The sequence below is a fragment of the Sorex fumeus genome, unplaced genomic scaffold (genome assembly GCF_029834395.1).
Source record: "Sorex fumeus unplaced genomic scaffold, SorFum_2.1 ptg000018l, whole genome shotgun sequence".
Classification (NCBI taxonomy): domain Eukaryota; kingdom Metazoa; phylum Chordata; class Mammalia; order Eulipotyphla; family Soricidae; genus Sorex; species Sorex fumeus.
The window spans coordinates 21,190,808-21,211,292 of NW_026606075.1; the positions used below are offsets into that span (position 1 = coordinate 21,190,808).

General features: G+C 40.1%; 1 protein-coding gene across 1 annotated transcript in view; it reads right to left on the minus strand.

Moving 5' to 3' along the window:
• Positions 1-3,447: 3,447 nt before the first annotated feature.
• MSH3 (mutS homolog 3) overlaps positions 3,448-20,485 on the minus strand; it is a 169,237-nt gene continuing 152,199 nt past the window's right edge. The window contains exons 21-24 of the mRNA XM_056112463.1: positions 17,169-17,355; positions 15,262-15,391; positions 6,881-7,049; positions 3,448-4,265 (exon numbers count right to left, since the gene is read on the minus strand). Of these exons, the coding sequence (XP_055968438.1) occupies positions 4,157-4,265; positions 6,881-7,049; positions 15,262-15,391; positions 17,169-17,355 (595 nt within the window). The 3' untranslated portion in view covers positions 3,448-4,156. The remainder of the gene's footprint in view (positions 4,266-6,880; positions 7,050-15,261; positions 15,392-17,168; positions 17,356-20,485) is intronic.

The following is a 20,485-nucleotide window of genomic DNA, read 5'->3' on the forward strand; positions in this document are numbered from 1 at the left end:
ATGAATAAAACTTTTAAATGTTAAAAAAAATCCATAAAATTGAAGACTCTGAATAGAATAGTTGGGCAAGGGAAAAATGACTAGTGGAAAGGACTCTTCCTCCTGTGCTCAGCAACATCTGGAGAAGAGAGCCCTGCTATGCAGCTCATGAAATCAAGTAGGGACACATTCTTAACTGTGATTTTATCAAAACAAGCCAAGAGGCAAGTTATTTTGGAGGATTTTGCTTCAAAAACAGCTTAGGTAGTATAGCTCTAATACGCCAATTTGCAGAAAATTGTAGTTTTGAAATGATACATCACAAAACATTAATTATAAAAAGGCAAAAACAAGTGGCAGGACTTTGACATTAAAATCAGCTAATCCAATGAGTAGGGAGAACATTTTTGTTTTGGGTCACACCTGGTGCTCAGAGGATCATATTTGGTGCCAGGGATTGAATTTGAGCCTGCTGCTTGCAAGACAAGCATCCTACCTACTGTACTATCTCTGGCCTAAGAAATGGTTACTTAAAACAGTCAAAACTCTATCAGATAGGAAGTTACCTATGAAACAGCACTTTTTTTTCTTTGTATTTTAAAATTAAAATTTTTTTTTTATTAGTGGAACACCATGAGGTACACTTGTAGATTTACAAATTTTTGTGCTTGGGTTTCGATTATACAATGATCAAGTACCCATCCCTCCACCAGTGTCCATTTCCCACCACCACGGATCCCAGTATCCCTCCCACACCCATCCCCCCATCCCACCCTGCCTCTGTGGCAGGGTATTCCCTTTTGTTCTCTCTCCTTTTGGGTGTTGTGGTCTGCAAAAGAGGCATTGAGTGGCAATCATGTTCAGTCCACAGTCTACTTTCGACATGTATCTCCCCTCCTGGGAGGATCCTCCAAACACCCTTTATTTGGTGCTCCCTTCTCTATCTGAGCTGCCCTTTCCCCTAGAGTGCCCAGCTGGCCTCTAAGCCATCGAGTAAACCTCCTGGTACTGATAGTGGCTATTCTTGGGTATTAATCTCCTATTTTGTTACTTTATGTCCCCCAGATGAATGCAATCTTTTTATGTCTATCCCTCTCTTTCTGACTCATTTCGCTTAGCATGATACTTTCCTCTTGTTTGTTCATTGCAGCACTCTTTACAATAGCCAGAATCTGAAACAGCACTTTTTATTGGATACACATATAAGTGATCAAATACAGGCCTCTGTTGAGTAAAAGAAACATTTTAAATAAATATGTTTGAAAAAGCAGGTGCAGACCAGGTCTATCCCAGGCAAACCAGAATGAATGTTCCCTTCAATGGTAATAGATCTTTGGTAATTAAAATCCTAACAACAATCATACAGAACTACAATGTTTCAAAGAGGTATCGATCTTAACTCCAAATTTAGAGAGGAAAGATAGTATTAATCCAACTTTCCTTTTCTCTCCAATGTATTCTTTATGTGTAAGATCAAACAGCACTATTTTTTAAATGACAGTGCAGAACAGTAATTAATATTGATTTTGGAACTTCAGAAAGGCCAACATTAATTTGTACACCACACTGGATTCAATCTAGTCTTTACTCTGCAATTCATGCTGTGAGCAGTTTAACCAGCTCTATTTCTACTACCACGTGATAACAGGCCCAAATTTAGAAGCATTATAGAAAAATCCCTCTGCTGCCCACCCCTGCACCCACGTCCCACAATAACATACAGTGAGCTTCAGTATAAAAAAAAAAAAAAAAGGCCCTCCCGTTGATCGTCGATTTGCTCGAGCGGGCCCAGTAACGTCTCCATTGGAGACTTTGTTGTTACTGTGTCTGGCATATCGAATACTCTCGGTAGCTTGCCGGGCTCTCCGAGAGGGGCGGAGGAATCGAACTCGGGTCGGCCATGTTGGCCGCGTGTAAGGCGAACGCCCTACCCGCTGTGCTATCGCCGGAGCTTCAGTATGGAACTAGAATATTTTTTTAAAATGGAATGTTTATCATAAACAGAATTATTTTATTTTGTGGGGGTGGGAGAACCTGGTGGTGCTCAGGACTTACCCGACTCTGTGTTCAAGTCACTTCTAGCATGCTCAGGGAACTGTATGAAGTGCTGAGGATTGAACAGGGGTTGGCCCTATGCAAGGTAAGTGCACAACCTGCTGTACTACTGCTCCATCCCCTGACAGGAATATTTTCATTTGACTGCTAACCTGAAAGAGTTTGTAAGTGGTCACGGATGTAGGCCAGTGGTAGAGCATTTGCCCTGCATGCATGAGTTCCTGAGTTTAATCCCAGGCTAAACATGCTCTTTCTTACATTTTTTTATTCAATAAATATTTACTGGAAGGCTGATAAATGCTCTGTCCTGACAAAGCAGAACAGTCATAATCCAATAAAGACACTGTCTACATATTTAGCAATAATTGAGACTCAGGAATTTACAGCCTGATGCACATTAGAATAATTTGGGGGAACTTAAAAAAAATACTTAAAAAATCTACATTAAAAGCACTCATAAATTTTTAAGGCAATTATTTATAAAAGTTCACTAATGGAAATAATCCAAATATACATCAGTTGATGAGTGGAAAAATAAGTCCAGTGTTATTGTACATAAATGTTTTCACCAACAAGAATAAAATGCAGTTACATGTCAGAGGGATAAAAGTTGGAGACAGCATGCTATATGAAAGAAGCAATAGCACAGTGGGTAGGGTGTCTGCCTTGCACATGGCCGACCTGGGTTCGATTCCCCAGCATCCCATATGGTCCCCCGAGCACCACCAGAAATAATTCCTGAGTGCAGAACCAGTAGTAACTCCTGTGCACTGACTATTATTTTTTCTTTATTTCGTTTTGTCACACCAGTCGGTGCTCAGAGTTTAAGGTCCTGGTTCTACTTTCAGGAATCACACCTGGTGGGACTCCAGGGACCATCTGGAGTGTCAGAGATCCAACACCTGTCAGCCGCTGCTGCACTACCTCTCTTACCCCCAAATATAACAGATTGCACACTGTGTAACTTCATTCATATAAAACGTGCCAAATAGGCAATTCCATAGAGCCAGAAGCAGATGACTGGCTGTTAACATGCTTAGGGTTGTGGGATAGGAATGGAGAGTAAATGCTAATGGGTAAATTTTTAGAGTCATGAAAATGCTATAAAATTGTAACCCTCAGGAAAATGCAAATCAAAAACCAACTGAGTATCCTCTTCACTCTTCTGAGTAGGGCTATTATGAAAAAGAAGAGGCACTGAGTGTTGGCAAGAAGGTGGGGAAAGGGGAACCTGTCTGTTAATGGATTCAAAGTGAGAACCCTCAAAAAAAAAAAAAAGCAAAAAAACCAAGTGAGAACCCTCAGTTCTCAGTTCCTTGTGTGTGGTAGGAGCCGCAGTCCTGGTTTCAATCAAACTGAATAGTGACAATTGCAGGTAGCACCCCAAATTTTAACAGAAAAAAATTATTAATAACAGCCATGCGTAAAATGTTTATTACTTGAATGACAAATAATTTCATCCAACAATCTTTAACGTTTTTAAGACTGTGGTGACATTTAACTTTTTGAATTTTCACATGAAATTTTACTCCTTTTTTGTGGGCTACTTTCTAAAACCCTGATAATCTCTATTTCTTATAAAAAAAATTTATGCTCCTGATGAATTAACTGACAATATTATCAAATCATTTGAGTTCAAACAAAAGTCTATTCCTGCTAGGCCTTTCAGCCAGTTGAAAAGTATCTGAATTAAGACCAAAATATGAATTAAAATTTTTTTATCACTCTTTAAAAGTTCATGAATTATATTCTACCACCTCAGACTTAAAAATATTTAACCTCATTTCCTTATCCAAGGAGGAATGCTATACAGCCAAGCATAAGCTACATCCCTGACACCTACACGGTTTAGATTTTCTATAGAGATAATTACATTTTCTAACAAATCTAATAATGATATCATTATGCCTTATTATAAAAAATGCTCATATGTTGAAAAGTCACAATGAGAGAGACCTGAGACAGACTTTCCTCCTAGAAGGTCTTTTGGTTCCCGTTAGGGATATACCACAGCTGTGATTTTATGCTCCTATCACACAAAGATGGGTTGTGACTGGAGAGTTGTTTTGCAGAGGAATTTTAATTCTTCAGCTTTTGTTCAAACACATAGTCTCTGTTCCAATCAGGAAGACAAGTCTGTAATTCCTTCCACTGGAAATTCTTCTGTCCACTTTTGCAGGTCTTTTAGGTCATTTGTCATCCATATCTCTGTAAAACACTTTAGTTTGCTCCTGAGAGGAAAGAAAACACATTTATTTTATAAACAAAAACACTGGGGGGGAGGGAGGAGGGACTATGCACATGATCAAAAGCAGCAAACAGTTAGCGGCCGACTCCTCAGAGGAGGCGGTGTCAGAGTCAGTCTCACAGTGACGGGAGTTTTCAGTGCTGCTGCAATGACCAAGTATCAGTGCACCCAGTCTGTTGCTCAGCACCACGTCCTTCAGGGATGGCAGAGTCCAGCTCCCCACTGAGCCCTTCCAACCCAGCCAGAAGCAACATGTGCTCACAGGGTGGAAAGTAAAATTGATTCAGCAAAATGAATGTAGCTAGTGGAAGAGCAAAATGCCAGGATATTCTAAACCTATCTTCTCTGCAGAAGAGTAAGCTGGCTAGTTGTTTAGGGTGTGGAGCTGGAGCATCCGAATTCCATTCACTGCACAACTCTAACTGGCGGTGTGACCCCAGTTTCCTGGTTGTTTTTCCTACTCTTGCTTGGCCTCACTTTTCCCAACAGTAACAGGGGGATGACAACAGTAAATGGCTCACAAGGCTGTCACAAAAATTCAGTGGGTTTGTGTATGCAAAGCTAAGTATAGTAACTGCTTCCTAAACTATATGGGTTACAATCCCATATGGGGTCACTTCGGGTTTTAATATTTGTTTTAAAGTAATTTTTTTTTTTTTTTTGCTGTTTGGGTCACACCTGGTGATGCTCAGGGGTTACTCCTGGCAGTGCTCAGAGGACCATACAGGATGCTGGAAATCGAACCTGTGTCAGTCATGTTGGTTGCGTGCAAGGCAAATGCCCTACCCACTGTGCTATCGCTCCAGCCCACCTTTTCCCACCCGGCAGCAAGGTGGCCGCTGCCTCAGAGCTGATTGAAAAGCCAGGTATGAGCCAGCGGTGACGGGGCAACTGCAGTCTCATGGGAAGGGGGGGCGGTACCGGCTCGTCCTTCACGCCCTACTGAGGTCACGAGTTGCCCACCAGGAGCAGCTCTCTGGCACGGCCATAACACCAGATGCACAGAAACCAATCTCGTAATTATCTGGCTCTTTGCAGAAATCCAAAATCGCAAGGATGCTATTGTGGTCACGCAAGATTATATGATTCTCATAACCAGCTATAGAAAACAAAGTATTTCACAATGCCTTTTCAGCAATTCTGATTGTTGGGGGGAAAAATTCTAAACAATAATGGTGCATCTTTTGTCAAAATAATGAATGTAATCAATGTAGAGAAGAGTTAAGTGGAGATCATCTGCCTCACAGGCATTGAGAGGGGTGGGAGGGGGGTATATTGGGGTTTGTGGTGGTGAAAAATGAGTACTGGTGAAGTGAAAGGTGTTTGATCATTGCATGACCGAGACCTAAACCTGAAAGCTTAGTAACTTTCCCCACAATGATTCAATAAATAAATATAAGAAGAAAAATAAACAAATAAATAAAATTATGAAAAAAAGTAAGGTGGATCAATCACAAGTCAATCAGCTAATCAGTGGCTGAATAAATAGCAGTGTTCCTACATTAAAAAAAAGTAATTTTTTGTGTGATTTAGTGTCAGCAAATGTTTGAATTGACCACCTATTTTATAATCTACATGCATGGGGTCATATAAAAATTTTGTGGGCATAAATGTGCCTTGAGGAGAAAATAAGTTTTTTAAGAAGCCCTATTATAGGAGCAAAGACAAGTTAGTTTAGACAGAAAAATTTGCTACAATCTGCTAAATAAATGGCATGCAGGGAATGTGATGTAGTCCGGAGGTATAGCATATGCATAACATACAGGAGATCCTGGTTTTGATCCCTGCAAACTCACTTACCGCAATAAATGACAAGTAGATACTGATTACAGTATAACACATTTTGATTAATTTCCTGACAGAATTCTGAATTTGTGGCTTTTTTTTTTTTTTTTGCTTTTTGGGTCATACCCAGCAATGCTCACAGTCTACTCCTGACTCTGCATGCAGTTATTACTCCTGGGGACCATATGGAATGCTGGAGACTGAACCTGGGTCGGCTGCGTGCAAGGCAAATACCCTACCCACTATATTATCACCCCCAGAATTTGTATTTCAATCACTGCTACCCGACTGCAATAAAAGAAGCACTCATAAGACTTTAAATACTGACTTTTCAATAAGTTTTTGCAAAATGACTTTTTTGAGTAATAATGTGTTGGCACACATTAAAGGAGATAACCTAATTCTTTTTTAAAAAATGACTGGAAAAAAAACCAGACTAGCATCTTTTTTGTTTGTTTTTATTTTTGGTTCATAGCCAGTGACACTCAGGGGTTACTCCTGGATCTGCAGTTACTTCTGGCAGGGCTAGAGATGACCATATGGGATGCCAGGGATAGAACCCTGGTCAGCCCTACCCACTGTACTATCTTTCCAGCCCAACCAGCCTAGCATTTTAATAAAGTTTTGAATCAAAAAGGTGGGCTAAAATCACAAGAATTTTACCAAGGGCCATTTTCTTTTTACTGTAATAAAATTTTTCTGATCATCTGAAGAGATATTTAAAGGTATCTATAATGTCTGTTTACAAGACATTCATCTTTCTTGCACAGCTTAGGAGATTATAAACCAAAAATGAAGCAAAATCATTCTGACCTTTTCGTATTTACTAATTCTTCCAGCTCCTTTGACTTACTAGCTGCTTTCTTTAAAATTTCTCCAGGAACATCTGCTAGTTTAGCCACATTCAGTCCATAACTCCTTGCTGCAACTCCTCTGGTTATTTGATAGAGGAAAGTGACAAAATCAGGGACTTCTTCTTCATCTATAATAGAAAATTAAACAAAAATAAAGAAAGTCAAACCTGCAAGTTGAAAGAAATCAGAAAATTCATGTTACAAGTTTTTATATATCTCAGGGGCTTCAAAGAGTCAATTGTGAAGCTTCTGTGGAATCATAAGACTCTGCTTAGCCAAAACCTATCCTGAGAACAAGAAACTAGGAGGCATCTCGCTGCCTACTTGAATCTATACTATAAAGTCAGAGTAAGCAAAACATTGTGGTACTGGAATAAGACTCTCTGATAAATGGGTCAGAATAGAATATCCAAGGATAAACCCCCATATATAAGGCAGCTAATTTTTGACAAACAAGCTGAGAGCATGAAATGGAATAAAGACAGCCTTCAGCAAATGGTATTTGAAGAATATGGATAATCACAACCAAGAAATTAAAGCTAGATCCATTATCTCACACTTTACACAAAAGACAACCGAAAGTGGATCAAAGACCTTGAGATCAGACCTGAATCAATAAAGTACATGAGGAAAATACAGGCAAGAACACTCCAAGACCTACACCTTAAAGGAGTCTTCAACGATACGATACCATTGGCAAAAGCTACAGAATCAAAGCTAAACAAATGGGACTACATCAAACCTAAGATCATTCCTGGTGAGGTTTGGGAGCATATATGGTGTCAGTGATCAACCTCAGGTTGGTTGCATGCAAAGCAAGAATGTTACCTGCTCTATTATCTCTTTGGCCTGAGAATCATCATTTTATTCTGAAATTTATATAATTGCTACAATTAAATTAGCCTACAAAAATGCCCAAGATGAACCAGATGTTCAATGACTAGAGACCTGAATATGTTACTTATATATGTATTAAGGGACTTTTCTTTATAGTTTTTTATAGGCATAAAAATGCTGGGGATCAAACTCAGGGTCTGGCACATTCCTCCAAAACATCCCTTTCTGAAAGTCACATGGAGAGCAAGGCACGAAAAGGTCCATTCAGAGTTTCACGCCCTTCAGAGGCTTACTGATTAGTTCATTCTCTTTGGGGACAGTAAGACAAAAAGGGATATATTTTATTGGGCAAACTCCTTGTGAGCTATGTGTCAGCATTTTCTTTTGAGCATATATTTCTCAACAATGAAACTTCCAACCTTTTCACTGAATTTTAAAGTGGCTGGTGCTATCATTATTTGAGGTAAAGGTTCCAAGTTTCAATAGGCATTCTTCACTGAAAACCTTATTCTCATATATTATTTCACTTGATAAATGTGTCTACTTTGTCTTGTTCAGTAAAAAAGAAAATGCCCGAAGGATAATAAAAATTTCCTCTAAGAATCTGAAATAGAGCAAAAGTTCCTTTTAAAAGTGAATGCAGGAAGTGGAAGGTAAAAAGGAATGCTGAGACTCAGGGACAGTTAGCTAGAGTACAAACCATTATGATTAGTTTTCGGGTTTTTTTTTTTGCTTGTTTTTTGGGTTATACCCAGCAGTGCTCAGAGTTTACTCTTGGCTCTGTGCTCAGGGATCACTCCTGGGATGCTCTGGCGACTATATGGAGATGGAGACCGAACCAGAGTTGATCACATGCAAAACAAGTACTATCTGTATTATCTCTCTCATCCCAAAAAATAAAAAAGATTTTGTTTTGTCTATCTCTGTACTCTAGATTTTTTGTTTTATCTTCAAATAAAATTGAAGAAACAAAACAGGTGAGGAAGGGGATAGACTTAAGAAAGAAGTTTGTGGGGGCTGGAGCAATAGCACAGTGGGTAGGGCATTTGCCTTGCACATGGCTGACATCCCATATGGTCCCCTGAGCACCGCCAGGAATAATTCCTGAGTGCAGAGCCAGGAGTGACCCCTATGCATCGCTGAGTGTGACCCAAAGAACAGAAAAAAAAAAAGAAGTTTGTGGAACAGTGTTAACTATATTAGGAACAATATATATTAAATTGAATAAATTTTTGTTACTTATCAATCCTCAAGTCCAGAAGTAAAATGAACAACAGAGATAAAGAAAAAAAACCAAAACTCTTCTCGTTCATTTATTCATTTGGTTTTTAGGTCACGCCCAGTGGTGCTCAGGGGCTACTCTAGGCTCTATACTCACACATCACTCCTGGTGGTGCCTGGGGGAGCATATGGGATGCTGGGGATCAAACCTGGGTTGGCTGCATGCAGGCAAATGCCCTACTAGCTGTACTATCTCTCCGGCACCTCTTCTCTTCTTCTAGACGAAAAACAATTATCTTAATCACTCTATTTTAGTCCTTACTCACTTCTCTATATCCAGCCTCTCCTCTACAACTCAATCTTCATGCTGGTCTTTCTAAAGAATGATTCATTCATCAGACTTCTCTGTCCAGCCTTGCCTGCTATCCATCCACTCACCCATCTACCCATTCACCCTTCCCTCAAGTCCACTTCCGAAATGCTACCCACCCCCTTAAATGTTTCTTATTTGTTTGTTGCTTTTTCTCTCAATATACAACCCACATAGTCAAAAATACTTTGTATATGCAATACGTAAGGCTGCAAATTAGTTATAAAACATGTTTTTATGAATACTCATTAGCATACAGTTATGACTTTGCTATCATATGTTGGTTTCTATCATAGGATTAATAATGGTAATACTAGAAGGTGAGTTGCATGCCTACTCTTCCATAATCAACCAGGGAGTTTCTTTTTGAAGTTATGTTCTATTTCAAGACTCAGGGAGCCACAGAGATTATTAAATAGGCTGAGTTCATGCTTTGCACGCAGGAGACCAGGGTTCAAACCTCAACATCAAATATGGTCCCCCCAGACCCTGCCAGTAGCAACTTCCAAGCACAGTTGGGGTGTGCCATCCCCCACATAAAAGGACTATATGCCACTCTCCTTCATTGGAACGGGAAAGAAAGGAGTGAGGGAGAAAGTGAGTGTATGCATGTGTGATGAACATGCAGAGGAAGTGAAGGAGGAGAAAAGGCGGTAAAAACCGCTCATTTCTCTTGTTTTTGAACCTCATCCAGCTTTGTGCTTGGGAGTCACTCCTAGAAGTGCTGGGGAAAATGTGGTAGCAGAACTGAACCTGGTCCTCCTGCATGCAAAGTGTGTGCTCAGTCCTTTGGGTTAATTCTCTAGCCCCAACAACTGAATTATGTCCTCATAATAAAAGTTTTTCTTAAAATCTTCTCTTCTGTCTTTTTCTTCTTTTTTTGTTTTTGGGTCACATCCGGCAGTGCTCAGTGCTGAGCCCTAACTGTGCTCAGGAATCACTTCTAGTGAGCTGGGGGACCATATGCCAGGGATCAAACTTAGCCATGTGCAAAGCAAGCACTTTGACTGCTGTACTGTGTCTCCTAGTTTCTTTTTTTTTAAACTATGACTATTTCTTAAATGAGTAGTACTGAAATGTTTTCTTAAGTTTTTTTACTCAGTATCTGGCACTGAGTAAAGTCAGTGAATGCTGGAATTCATTGTTTCTGCTTATTACAAGGAAACTTGGAAATATTTGATTATTTTTTTTTTTTAAGAACAAGAGCTGGGGGCTGGAGCAATAGCACAGTGGTGGGGAGTTTGCCTTGTATGCAGCTGACCTGGGTTCAATTCCTAGCATCCCATATGGTCCCCTGAGCACCACCAGGAGTAATTCCTGAATGCATGAGCCAGGAGTAACCCCTGAACATTGCCAGGTGTGACCCAAAAAGAAAAAGAAAGAAAGAAAGAAAGAAAGAAAGAAAGAAAACAAAGCTGTCTCCACTTCTCCACTTCTCTTCCATTCCCTGTTGTTGTTAGGATCCAGGGTCAGACACCCTTGGTTACTGTGCTCATATACTTGGCTTTAGATGTATTGTCTGCCCACAAGCTTGCCAGTGGTCACACTTATTTAGTTGTGGTTGTCCAACACACTGGAGTGCTTGCTGGGGACGTCCTGGGCACATCCTTTAGCTGTGGTGTTCACCAGAGGTCACACTTACACACCTAAGTGGTATACTAGAGAAGTACACTGTTGTGAGGGCCCCAGACAGCGGAGTGCTGGAACCATACTTGGTGCACATGTGGGGCACCAGGGATCAAACTCAGGGCCTCAAACTTGCAAGAGAGGTGCTTCTAGTCACTGAGCTTAAACTCTGAGCTTCAGAAAAATTGACAGTTAATGTTCTCCAGGCACTTGGCACTTAGTGAAGAATTATGTGGTGATCTTGGAGGTGGGGGCTTAGAGTGTACACTTGGTGGTGTTCAGAGAACTGTATGTGATACCAAGATTTATACTAGTGTTTTGGACACAGTCACATGCTAGGCAAGTGCCTTTAGCTGTGAATCATCTCTGGCCCTTAAATCATTCTTAAATTCATCTTAGAACAGATTTATAAAAACTTAGAGGTGGATGAGACTACCTGACTTTCCTAACATTTTACAGCCAGAACATATTAATATACAGGTTCCTTCCTACTAGTTCACTGTCTAATCAGCCACACCAAGGAAACTAGACAGAGTACCATTAAAGTCTATCAAAAGGCATTTACATCTTACTACTGAGAAAGCCAGAAACACAGAGAAACCAGAAGGGAGATCACTGAGGCATGGATGAATATAACCAGAAATACTATTAGAAGGGAGTCGGTAAGGGACAATGATTCAGATTTCAAGTGAATATTGTTTTCAATATTAAATTTCAGTGCTAAATTATAAATGTTACGAATGTACTGTCACTGTCCTCCCACTGTTCATCGATTTGCTCAAGCGGGCCCAGTAACGTCTCAATTGTGAGACTTTGTTGTTACTGTGTTTGGCATATCAAATACATCACGGGTAGCTTGCCAGGCTTTGCCGTGTGGGCGAGATACTCTCCGTAGCTTGCGGGGTTCTCCGAGAGAGGTGGAGGAATTGAACACGGGTCAGCCATGTTGGCTGCGTTATGCAAGGCAAATGCCCTACCTGCTGTACATATTTTTATTCATGCAAAGACTTAAAATTTTACCTCCTTTAGTTGCTATAATTAGTATTGTATCTCACATCTATTCGACCAATAAGAAAACCCTGAATTTATAAGATATAAAACTTCCCTCATCCCTAGCAGTCTCACTCCAGGAACTGCTCTAACAATGAGCATGTGGATGAGACAGTTCAGTGGACTGGAGAATATACTTTGCTTGCCCCAGGGCCAGGCACTGAGCACCACCAAGAATAACTCTCAAGTACTGAGCCAAGAATATCTCTTGAGCAGTCCCGGGTTGTCCCAAATAGAGAGAATGCTATTATATATAATAACGGGCTAGAGAGATGGTACAGGGGTTATGGCATTTATCCTCCATTCCACTGACACAGGTTTAAATCCCTGACACCACATAAGGTTCACCGAGCACTGCCACAGGTCACTCCTGAGCACAAAGCCAGGAATGGCCCTAGAAGACCATCAGGTGTGGCCCAAATACCTACCAAAAAAAACAAACTGGGGGGGAGGGGGGAGAATGAACATGGGATTCATTTCTGAAAAGATGGGCCATGATGAGATGCTAGTGGGCACCTGAGAAACACTTCCTTGCTGCTAAGAGAGAGTCAAAGTAAATGCTGATCCCTTGTCTTCCTTTGTTAATTCTGCGAGGACTGTCTTGTCACTAGACTGATGCTGAAGCTAACAGGTCAGGAGGAGAGTCTGAAGGATAGCAAGCAGGAGTGGAAGCCCACTCTTCCGCTGAGGTTCCTGTAACGTGAAATTGCAAAAACTTATTGTTGGAGGCATTAGGAGACCAAGTATCGTCCTATTTGTAATCGCATGCACAGAAGAGAGAATAAGAGAATTTCTAGGACAAAAGAACAGGTAGGTCTAGGGATAATAACTGAGACCCAGGGATTGGAGAGATACTACAGTGGTATCTCTGTATACCTGTATACAGCCTATCTCGCATGCAGTCAACCCAGGTTTGATCACTGACATCACACAGAATCCCCTGAGCATAAAGCCAGGAGTAAGCACTGCTGAGGAAGGCTCAACAGCCAAACCACTCCAATACAAAACAACAATTAGAACACAGGCCTAAAGGGTCACTGTTTCAGATGAGCAGAGGGAGGTTATCAGTGGGGTAAAATGGAACTATTAGGCTCAGGCATGTGGGGAAATGTCCAGAATGCTGCTCTGCAGGGCTACTGGTAGAGACAAGAAGACTTAGCTAAAAAATAAATAAACAAAACAAGGCAATTATTACTTCAAAGTAAACAGAAACAGTTTTAAAAGAAAATACACTTGTCTCCAAACTTGGCTCTTGAACAAACAATACATACTGGCAGTAACTATAAATGATGAATATGAATGAAGCAAAAAAGGAAGCAGAAGGACTATCCTGGGAGGAGGGTGGAAGGGAAGGCTGAAGGCCCTCACTCAACACAGCGAGAAGTTGTCAATGGTGTATCATCCGGATAAGCCAACAGAAAGGAAAATGAAGCTTTGTATTTGAAATATGGAATGAAAGGATGAAAGAGTTTAAAGTGGCTGACTGGAAAGGAAGGGAGAGGAGGCCTGCTATGAAAGGGTGGGCAGGGGCTGGCCCCCTGCAAGCACGAGCCTTTTAGCATCATTTAACTGTAAAGTTATGTTCATAAATAAAAATTGAACTCAATAAAATCAAATGCCCAATCACTTAAGCTATCTATTAGGCTCTGAGTGAGTAATCAGTTCAGAGATGCTTTTCACTGAAATTTCTCTATGACAAACTATCTGCTCATCCCACTGGGCTTTAACTTCTAAACGCCCCTCTTTTTGGAGACAGACTGATATGAACACAACTGCTTCCATGAAGATTTATGATGTGTTTTTTGTGACTGCATGGTGGTGAAAAGCAAGACTCACTGAATTTATCTCCAGTTCTGTGCTTAGTTTTCATTTGGACCAGTTGTTTGATTTCTTTTTCAGATTCATTCTTAGAACTTTTCCAAAACAAAATTTGACCTCAAGTATCTTGGGAGAGTAGATTTTTCATGGCAGCACACCCATGGTGAAAAGTATTCCAGGCTCATGGATGGTAAGCTTAAAAAATTTACCACCAGGGTCCAGGGTAGCCAAGGCCCTTCTCTTTCAAGTATGAGGCTGATAGTTTGATTCCTGACATGGAGCCACATACATTGAGCAACACTCCAGCAATACCACAACCAAGTATAGGGCCTTTGGCATCCTACAACCAAGCCTGTGCAACCACCACAATTCAAGTGTGTGACCCTGGCAAGCACCATAACCAAGTGTGTGTGACCTCTAGTAATCACAGTGACAAGAAAGGGAAGGGAATTTTTAAAATTTAGCTGTTTTGAAAGTTACCACCAAGGGCAGGAGAGTTTGTATGGCAGGTAGGATGCTTGCCTTGCAAGGGACCAACATATGTTCAATTCCAGCACTGCATATGTTCCCTGCGCTCCACCTGAAGTGATCCCTGAGCACTGGGGCCAGGAGTAAGTCCTAAGTACCAATGGATGTGGCCCCCAAACAAAAAACACCAATTAAATTGCCATTAAATAGGGAAAAAATTATGCTAAAACCTGTTACATTACTGTTAGCACCTGAACTTTTTTCTGTTGACGAAGATCTTTTTCATGAACTGTCTCATTCAGGTGACTCTAGCAGTTAAGTGGGCAGGCTATGGAAAATGCTGCCAACACATGTGGCAGTTGCAGCAGATAAGAACCACCAGTGTAGGAAGAGAATTCTGATCGAGTTCAGACTCCACCCCGGTGACTGACACAAGAAGTGACATGACTGCTTCAGAGTCAGTTTCCCCAGTCAAATTAAGAGAAAATATATGTCCAGTATAGTATATAGCTCTTAGCATTCATGGTAAGCAATTTGCTTTGGGGAAAAAAGACCAACAGTGCTTTGAACTTAGCACAATTCCTGAGATGATTTTAGGAAGAAAATCTCTGACCCTACTTTATTCTTACAGAAAACTGAGATAAGAAATCCTAGAGGAGGACTCAGAGGTGGCAAGGATAAATGACAAAGTCTATTTCCCTGAGTCTGGAAAAAAAAAAGGAATCTGGACAGTTATTATTTACACTCAAATTCAGAGCTATTATTACAATATGCATTTATTTATTTAATTTATTTTTCAATGTAGGAGTACTGCTATTTATTCAGCCACTGATTAGCTGATTAAATTGGGCATGAACTCCACAATTTTGTGCCCTTATAAAGTCTGAGTTCTCATACATATGATGGAACAACGGTCCAGTTATTCTAGTTCATCTGCAGGAGTTTCATACCTGGATTGTGTTTGCTTTCATCCTCGTTGACCAAGAATCCCATGTGATAATTGCCCACTTGTTCCGAGTAACTGTTTTCTAATTCACAAACTGGAGGATAGTGTGTGACAAACAGGGTTAAGGATTTCACCTATAGTAAAGACAGATTTAAAAAAAAAAAACTTCCCTTATTTTTAAGTTTTAATTCAATCACAAATATATTCCAAATTTATTTGGAAAAATTTCAAGTTCTCATAAAAGCTGCAAGAAAAGTACAATGAATGCCCATCTGCTCTGTACTTAGTCAACCATTAATCTTTTTCCAGTCCCTGTTCCCTTTCCCTTCTTCTAATACTCTTTCTCTCTCCCCTTCCCTAAATCACTTGAGAACTGCAAACCCAGCATTTCATTCCTAAATATTTAATAATCTTTCCTTCTGAGAACAAAAATATTCCCCTACACAATTGGAATAAAATTACTAGATGCAGGAAACTTCCCTTTGCTCTATTATTGGGAATGCTAAATTTAATCATTTGGCCTAACTGAGTGCCCAGGAGATTTCTCCATAGTACTGCCACATTTCTCCTTTGTAATAAATAAATAGCCTATGGGGCGATGTTTTGTGAATATTCCTTTCTCCGAACAACCTTTCATCCAAAGGTTTTGCCATCATTAATCAGCCTTACTTGAATTATTACGATGCTGAGTTGAAGGAAAAACTCTTAATTATTAGTTGGCATTCTATAAATAAGAGCTTCCTCTCCACCCTTCCATTACTTTTTTTTTTCTTTTGGTTTATTTTCCTGGTATCAGCATGGATTTGCGATAAGCACTAGTTTAAAGCACATACGATTATTCTTAATACTAAATCCTGGCCTGAACTTTAGTAGAGGGGATAACTAAACCAAAGAACTCTGGTTTTGGTCCATCTCCTATTCATTTTATTAAAAGTCAGAACAAGTGCCTTGTCTTATAACTGGTATAAATAAACCTGACAAGGCAGGATTTCTTTGACAAGTTGATCTTAAAATCTGCCCTAAAAGATCTTAGGATCATATGTCTCCAAGGTGCTCATTCCCTGCACTGACAGTCATTTCCTGTGAAGAGACCTAAAGGTTTGACTATGGCACTGTTCTCCTCAAGGCAGCTGAGGCTGCAGAGGCAATTCCTAGGCTCTCTCATTCTTCTTCTCTGATCTCTCTTTCCTACATCAGCAATCAAAAGGCAGCATGAAGTTTAAGGTTTTCATCCATAAAGAGGTTAGGATCATTGCTCCTGAAGAACCCTCTTTGGTGAATTACATGGGGTAAATTTTACTGAAAAAATATTTTCTTCACTAGCATTTAAAAAGTCCAGAAACAGGTGCGAGAGATGGCTCAAAGGCCGAGCACATACTTTACATATAGATTCAAGCTTGATCCCCAGCACCACATGGTAACCTGAGCATCGTCAGGAGTGGTCCCTCAAAACAGAGCTAGGAGGAGTCTCCAAGCACTGCCAGGTATAGTTTAAACCGTCTTTCTAAATGTCTAAAAATAACTATAGAAGTTATTTTTAAATAGAAAATAGAAAAATAACATGTCTGTCAAAATTGGTTCCTGACAGGTTTGAAATATCACCAAACTGCTTTGGAGAGGCTTTTTGGAAATTCCAGCAGAACACAGCCACAAGCACGCTCTCAGCCAAAGGACAGTCTGTGCTATTTTAAGAAGGCCATCCTCACTGACCAAAAGTACTGGGATCTGGGAGGGACATATCTATAGTGCTGAGAGAAGGGATCACCCACATAGCTGATTAGGTCAGCAGAATTGATCAGGCAATCAACTGTCAGACTGCTCTCATATCCAGCCAAAATGCTTTTGGTAGTCAGCTCCAATGTGGTGCCAAGAATCTTGACTTCCAAGTCAAAAGGCATGCAAGACACTTACATCTCTAATAAAATACTCAAGTGTAGCATAAGCAATGGCGATTCCATCATGCGTGCTTGTTCCTCTGCCCAGTTCATCCAAGATTACTAAGGACTGTGATGTTGCTTTTCTTATTATTTCTGCTGTATCAGTCAGTTCTTCCATAAATGTACTCCGGCCTTTATATATATTATCAGCAGCTCCCATTCTGCAAGTCCAATGAAGACAACTTGATTATTCTCTAACTTAGGAAGGTAGGCAGTGTTCACTAAATTTTTTTCTTTTTTTTTTGGGGGGGGTCGCACCCGGCAATGAACAGGGGTTACTCCTGGCTCTGCACTCAGGAATTACTTCTGGTGGTGCTTAGAGGACCATATGGGATGCTGGGAATTGAACCCGGGTCGACCGCATGCAAGGCAAAAGCCCTACCGCTGTGCTATAGCTCCAGTCCCCTACTAAATAATTTTTTTAAAAATGAAGATACCCTACAAATTTATATGCCTTACAATAGCTGATGTTCAATTAAATGTAGAAAATATATGTTGGATATCAAAAGCGTGTTAACTTCAAAGTGCAGCGGGTAAAATGTCCAGGATAGAAATTCAAGGTATTTACCAGACAAAGTTCCTGAGAAGCAGAAAAATCTATGGTGCTGCCTTTTTCTAACTGATCATTCCAAACTTTAGTAAGGATCAGAGAGAAAAAAAGTTTGCATTTAAAATCCATGAGGAGGGGCTGGAGCGATAGTACAGTGGGTAGGGCATTTGCCTTGCATGCATCTGACCCGGCTTCGATCCCCAGCTTCCCATTTGGTCCCCTGAACACCGCCAGGAGTAATTCCTGAGTGCAGAGCCAGGAGTAATCCCTGTGCATTGCCTGGAGTGCCCCAAAAGCCAAAAATAAATAAATAAATAAAATTCTTAAAAACAAAATCCATTAGGATACTTGACAATTATAGATTTTCCCTATTGTTTCCTTGAGAACACTCCACACTATTACAAATTCAAGCACCACGTTGAGTGAACTTATTTATAATACTTTTGATTAAAGTTATAATTATTTAGTAATCTCCAGATATATAATGCAATATTCTGAAGTGAATGTCATGGAACACAGTTCACAGATATAGCAAGAATATCCAAATCACAAAACAAGAACAACAAAACAAAACAACAAAAAAACAAAAAAAAAGAATATCCAGCATCCCCCCCACCCCCTACCCCACACCCCAGTCCCACCATGCCTCTGTGGCAGGGCATTTCCCCTTGTTCTCTCTCTCTTCTTTTGGGTACTGTGTTTTGCAAGAGAGGCACTGAGTGGCAATCATGGGACCCGTAGTGATGGAGGATGGGCACTGGTGGAGGGATGGGTACTTGATCATTGTATAACTGAAACCCAAGCACAAAAATTTATAAGTCTATAACTGTACCTCATGGTGTTTCACTAATAAAAAAAAATAAAATAAAAAAATAAAACAGAATTTAAAGACTAAAAAAAAAAAAAGAATATCCAAATGTCCGAAAGATATAAGGCTTTCTTTACTGTGAGATGTTCTTGAGTCTTTGACATTTTACAAAACCCTAGAGAAGAACTACTGAGGAGCAACTTTCAAACTCATTTCAAAATAGGACCCCTGAAACTTCTCCCAGAGCACCTTGTGACATTTGGAGAAATGCCTGTTTAGCACAAAGAAAACTGGAGTAGGGAGGAATAACAGGAAAAATTAAGTAATACTCATGCAACAGTCAAAAAGTTAACAGCTACATCTAAAATTTGCGGTTCTGACCTGCTTTGTGATGCTGATAACTTTCTCCACACAATGGGTTTATCAATTGTTTTAAGAATTTGCATATGGTCTGCAGCACCCTGATAATACTCTTACTTCCTAGGACTCACTTCTGGTGAAACTGAGTTTTAGGGACCTCTGCTTACTTATACAAACACATCTTGAATGTGATGACTGAGTAAAGTTCATAGAAATGATTCAGTCTGAGGTCTGTAATCTAACTTACCCAGCACACAAAGCTCAAAAATAAACAATTTTGAAAATGCCTGAAATTGAAACAAACAAAAAACCTGATAATTTGTAGGAAAAGTTGTAGGGCGTAAAAGGACTTAGTAGCTGATGGGGCACTTGTCCTGCACACAGCTGACTGGAGTTCAACACCTAGCACCACAGACGGTCCTCTGTGTCCCCCAAGAAGTGTTCCCTGAGCACAGAGCCAGGAGGAGTAAACCATGAGCACCACCTCTGGGTGTAATCCAAACAAACAAATAAAAATTTCTATTTCCTTTCATGCCTTAACATAATTAGGATTAAATTTGCACACTGTTGCTAAATTTACTCTAAAAAACCATAAAATTACAGAATATATGACTAAAATAAGAATTTTTAATGGGATATCAAAATTATTATTTTATTTTGGAGCCACACCTAGCGATGCTCAGGAGTTACTCCTGGCACTGCACTAAGGAATTACTACTGGCAGTATTCAGGATCATACGGACATATAGAATAACAGAGATCAAACCCAGGTCAGGTACGTGCCAGGCAAATGACCTACCCGCTGAACTATCACTCTGGCCTTCAAAACTTAACTTTAAATAAGTTCCATGGAAAGTTTTTTCCAAAAACATGACACAAGTAACTAAAAACCCAAGGGCCAGGGAGATCATCTAAAGAGCTGAGTGCATTCTTTGCAGCAGGAGGTCCGAGTTCAATCCCCAGGACCATAAGGTCCTCTGAGCCTCTCTGGGAATAACTCCTGAGCCCCACCAGGTGTGAGTCCCCAAATCAAAAAAGCAAAAGCACCCAAAATGGTACCCAATCTCAACAGTATTAATTTGTATTTTCCAGTTGAAAACACTGCATTCAGGTACCACAGTATCTGAAAGGAAAATGAGAGAGAGAAAGAGAGAGAGAGAGAGAGAGAGAGAGAGAGAGAGAGAGAGAGAGAGAGAGAAAGGAAAAGTGTCTGCCATAGAGCATAGAGGCAGGCTATGGATGTGTGTGTATGGGGGGAGGGAGACTAGAAGGTGGGAAGCTGGGGACATCGATGGTGGGATACTTACACTGGTAAAAGGATGGGTGTTGTACAATGTATGACTGAAACCCAATCATGAACAGCTTTGTAACTGTATCTCACTGTAATTATATATATATATATTCTCACTGCAATTATATATACACACATATATGACCAATAAAAGTTTAAAATGCACTCAAATTATTATTTTCACAGTAAGCTATTTAATGAAGATAATTTTCCTATGCTATGCAAAAGTGTGCTACTAAAGTAAAATGTTTTCCAATGCTGTCTTTATTTTTTTTATTAAAA